This window comes from Nicotiana tabacum, chromosome 4, assembly GCF_000715075.1.
Source record: "Nicotiana tabacum cultivar K326 chromosome 4, ASM71507v2, whole genome shotgun sequence".
Taxonomy (NCBI): Eukaryota; Viridiplantae; Streptophyta; class Magnoliopsida; order Solanales; family Solanaceae; genus Nicotiana; species Nicotiana tabacum.
Genome location: NC_134083.1, coordinates 133559928 through 133564849, shown reverse-complemented (window position 1 = coordinate 133564849; position 4922 = coordinate 133559928). Strand labels below are relative to the sequence as shown.

The following is a 4922-nucleotide window of genomic DNA, read 5'->3' as shown; positions in this document are numbered from 1 at the left end:
TGGGAATATCATTAGTTGAACTAAAAACTTTTTTATCCAAAATTGAATATTAGCCTAATTAAGAAGGTAAGAATGTAAAAGAAATGTCTTTAGAAAATAGTTACAAGGAGGGTCTTGTCTTAGCTAGGATGAAAGTTTGGTGCCTTAGGGACATCAGATAGCGTCTCTTTAATTAAGGTTCATAATGGTTGTTAGATACGGTCTTCTAGCAGACTTGTTTCGTTAATTTTCAGATTTTGTTAATTAGAAAGTTTAACGGAGAACACATAGGTTGATTCAAAATTTGAAGTGTATGAATTCAAAATTTTAGCTCTTTCAGGTTATTGAGTTCTTAATTTTACCTTTTCGCGCATATTAGCTTTTTTTCACACACTCAAATTCTCATCCCTGAATTCAGAGTTCAACATGTTACTTTAATAATACTTAAAACATGTTAGGGGTTGAGGTGTACATTCTTGTTCTATCCCATCTGTGACCCCCTTCCCCCCCCCCCCCAAAATTAATGCCCATTTATTTCTCAAGCATTCATTGTGGCCCTTTTCTCACACTCAAATTCTTTTTCTTTATTTAGTGGTTGTCATATATATAAATGAATTTTTATTGATGTGTTTTTGCTAAATCTTAACCGAAAGAGTGATTTAGCTTTATGATTGCAGTAACTTTTCATATCACTTTTAATTCAAAACTTAAACTTAACTAAGAGGAGAGATTTTGTGATGGATGTTGCATGACCGAAAGTAGTATTTTTAATTAGACATTGTATGGTAGGAATTGGGCAGGAGCGGGGGTCTCAAATGGACGGATTGAACTAATTTTGGGGATCAAAATGGTGCCATGTTTAAGCGTTGGAATTTAGGTCGAAGCTCATCCATCCTACTACTCGTCAAAAAAATAGCTATGAAAGCTTCTTTAAATAGTGATCAAGTGGCGGTAATGCAGAACTTCTGGCATCATATAGTAATCAAGCAAAATCAATTTGCTTAGTAGAAAAAAAAAATCCTTGGGACAATAATTCTTTTATATAATTTAACTTGTACGAGGGTAATTTTATAAGTTTGCTTAGCACACGTTATCTATTATTATCTAGATACTCTACACACTCTATTTAAATCAAGCTGGAAAAAATATAAAAGAATACTCTTCTCCATTTGTTTTCATGAGAAAATGACTGATTGAAGTGCTCCCCAGTCCCTACTCGAAATTTCTAACAAGAACACTATCAAAAAGCAAGGGTCTCACTTTAATTATTGTCTAATCAGTAATTTTAGTATTTTCTTTTATGTTAATGTTGCTGTCTTTCCTTTTATTTTCTCAATTCCTCAATTTTCCTTCAATCACGTTGTGAGGTTGTCTATGTTTTTTTTTTTTTTTTTTTTTTTTTTTTTTTTTTTTTTTTTTTTTTTTTACTGAGTTGACCTTGTCCTACGGGGATGTGATCAACTTGCTTATTGGCAAATATTAAAATAACACTAGAAGACAATTTTATATAGTATTTGTTTATGCAGTAACGTGTCAATACCGTGGTGTAGTCATACTTTTTGGTAATTAACAATCTCACAAATACCAGTGATTGTCCATGACCTAGTTGACAGCTTCTATAGAGTAGCGTGCTCTTTCTTTTATTTTTGTCTTTGCCTTAAATTTTAGAAACTAGAGGCGTTAGTTGGCGTAACTGGTAAAGTTATGACCAGAAGATTACGGGTTCGAACCATGAAAACAACCTCTTGTAGAAATACAGGATAAGACTGGTACAATAGAGTCTTGTGATCCGGTTTTTCTCCGGACCCGAGCATAGCAGGAGCTTTGTGCCCTCAAATTTTAGAAGCTAGAAATATGAAGTTATGCAAGAAGTTAAAGACCCTAGAAAATAAGCAATTCATCATCTCTTGATCATATAAATAGCTGCAGAAGCAATAGCAAAGTCAATCTTATGACTCTTCTTTAAGCTGCAAAGAATGGATGATATCCAAGGCTACTTGTTGATCTTCTATATTTGGCTAGCTTCTTGCATATTTCTCTGGTTTCTATTCAGAAACAGAGCGAATTGTCGCCTTCCTCCAAGCCCGTTTGCTTTGCCAATCATCGGTCACCTGCATCTTCTTGCTCCAATTCCTCACCAGGCACTTCACAAGCTTTCAAACAGGTATGGACCATTGATCCACATAATGCTTGGCTCTGTGCCTTATGTTGTTGTTTCATCACCTGAAATGGCCAAAACTTTCCTAAAAACTCATGAAACATCCTTTCTAAATCGACCACAAACAGCTATTGTAGACTACTTGACTTATGGCTCACAAGACTTCTTATTTGCACCTTATGGACCTTATTGGAAATTCATGAAAAAAATAATCATGTCTGAACTCCTTGGTGGTCGTACGTTAGACCTGCTTCTTCCTGTAAGACGCGATGAAATAAGATGTTTCGTCGAGTTATTGTTACAAAAGGCTAAAGCAAGGGAGGCAATAGATGTAGAAGCTGAGCTTCTGAGGGTCACAAATAATGTAATTTCAAGAATGCTAATGAGGGAAAGGTGTTCGGAAAATGAAAATGAAGCTGGGAGTGTAAAGAAGCTGATTCAAGAGATAGCTGAACTCTCTGGGAAATTTAATCTGTCGGATTATATTTGGTTTTGCAAGAACTTGGATTTGCAAGGTTTTGGAAAGAGGGTCAAGGATCTTCGCGGCAGGTTTGATCAGATGATTGATAGGATCATTAACGAACACCAAGAGGTAAGAAGGACTAGATATCAAAGCAACGATGGAAGCGAATTCGTGAAAGATCTTCTTGATATACTTCTCGATATAGCAGATGATGAACACGCAGAGATGAGACTGACAAGACAGAACATCAAGGCTTTCATTCTGGTAAGTTTCTAGTATGTTATAGAGGATAAAGTTCAATGACCACACGCGAAATTAACTCTAAATGTTTTGTTGCCCTTAATGCACTAGAAGAAACTGGTAAAATTGATGTCATGTAACCAGGAGGTCACGGGTTCGAGCCGTGAAAACAGTCTGTTGCAGAAATGCAGAATAAGACTACATACAATACACCCTTGCGGTCCGGCCCTTCCCCGGACCCCGCGCATAGCGGGAGTTTAGTGCACCGGGCTGCTCCTTTTAAATGCATCAGAAGAAAAAGAAAAATAAGAGTAGTTACTGCCAATGTTCATATGAAACGACTAAAGATCAATAACCTTGATTACACAGTATAATATGAAATATTTGAAGATCATTTATAATCTGTTCATGAACAACAATTAACAATGATCAACTGCATCTAAACTTTAAGCTCTTGGGATGAATAGCTACTTTGCCGCCTGAGCAATGAGATAAATGTCAAATATCTTGAAAATATCACAATAATCAAATAGTTCATTTAGGAACAGAATATGCTTTTTGTTGCCAGTTGTCACCAATTATCATTGAATTGTTAATTCATAAGTTGGCGTCTTTCTCAAACTCTTTCATTGTGTTGAAAATCAGTAACCTATAGACTATTCAGAAAACTTAAAAAGTCCTGATGATGATAAAATCATTTGCTGTATTGTTACTTCCATACATCTTACTTAATTTTCCCGTTCGACAAGACTAAAATTGTAGATTGGATTTTATTTTTTAACAGGACATATTTGTTGCTGGCACTGATACTTCAGCAATCACAACAGAGTGGGCACTTGCAGAGCTGATTAACCATCCAAGCATTATGCAGAAAGCAGTAGAAGAAATCGATACCGTTATTGGAAAGAACCGACTTATCGAAGAATCAGACATCACAAACCTCCCCTATCTTCAAGCCATAGTTAAAGAAACTCTGAGACTACATCCTACTGCTCCTATAATTGGTAGAGAATCAAGTGAAGACTGTTCCATTGGTGGCTATCGTATACCGGCAAAAACTGGACTATTTGTCAATGTTTGGGCTATTAATAGGGATCCAAACTATTGGGAAACTCCACTTGAATTTAAACCAGAAAGATTTCTCGGTGAAGAGGGGAACACAAGAGGTCAATTGGATGTCAGGGGACAGCACTACCAGTTTATGCCATTTGGGAGCGGGCGCAGAGGCTGTCCTGGAACTTCATTAGCATTGCAGGTAGTTCAAACAAGCCTTGCTGTCATGATTCAGTGCTTTGAATGGAAGGTTACTGGTGGAGTGAATGGTAAAGTGGACATGGAAGAGGGAACTGGCTTCACTCTTCCTAGAGCTCATCCTTTGAATTGTATTCCAGTGGCTAGGCTTAATCCATTTCCATCAATGTAATAACAAGGAAATACCTTGTTTAAATTGTTTCTTTGAAATATACATCTTCCCCCAATCTTTAGTTCATTTAATTGACATCTTGCAAGTGTACTCTAACTATAATAATTTGGCCAAGAAGATGATGAATTAAATATATACACAAGATAATAACAGAGTCCCTGTGAGAGAACTCCTATGGGGGAAATACACCCCCTATAGGAAGACGGTGTGCAACTACACCTAAGCATAGAACCATTCTAGTGCACCCCCTCAAGCTAGATGATGTGCAACTACACCTATAGCTTGTACAAATGGCGATGGAAGGAGTTTTTCAGAAGCGGTTTGGTAGGCATAAGCCAACTGGTCGAACTGGGAATGTGCTTGAAGATAAGGTGGTATCGTTAACCTATTGGCAAATGTGGTGGAGGTAAACAACTACATGCTTTATGCGGCTACGTAGAATGTTATTCTCACATAAGTAGGTGACATCAAGGTTGTCATAAAAATTGTAGGTAGTGTGAAGATAATTCCTTGAGAAGATTTTTGACCTCATCAACAGCACTAGTACCAGTTCAATACTCCGAAAAACAACGGGCAATGGCGCATTATTTTTTGGGAAAAGGGTCAAAAATACTCTTCCACTATGCGAAAAGGATCACTTGCGCGCTACGATCCACCAT

The 4922-nt window shown here is 36.9% G+C and overlaps 1 protein-coding gene across 1 annotated transcript; it reads left to right on the top strand.

Annotated features, from left to right (window-relative positions):
- The first annotated feature begins 1581 nt into the window (after window positions 1-1581).
- Window positions 1582-4334, top strand: LOC107824198 (cytochrome P450 93A3). The gene is made up of 2 exons (XM_016650941.2): window positions 1582-2864; window positions 3625-4334. Exons 1-2 carry the CDS (start codon window positions 1956-1958, stop codon window positions 4261-4263), a joined length of 1548 nt encoding a protein of 515 aa, XP_016506427.1. The 5' UTR covers window positions 1582-1955; the 3' UTR covers window positions 4264-4334.
- The last annotated feature ends 588 nt before the right edge of the window (window positions 4335-4922 follow it).

Bases quoted from the DNA above. Each gene is read 5' to 3' on its own strand.
- LOC107824198 (XM_016650941.2), top strand. From the start codon at position 1,956: ATGGATGATATCCAAGGCTACTTGTTGATCTTCTATATTTGGCTAGCT. The intron at 2,865-3,624 runs GTAAGTTTCTAG...ATTTTTTAACAG, and splicing joins ACATCAAGGCTTTCATTCTG to GACATATTTGTTGCTGGCAC.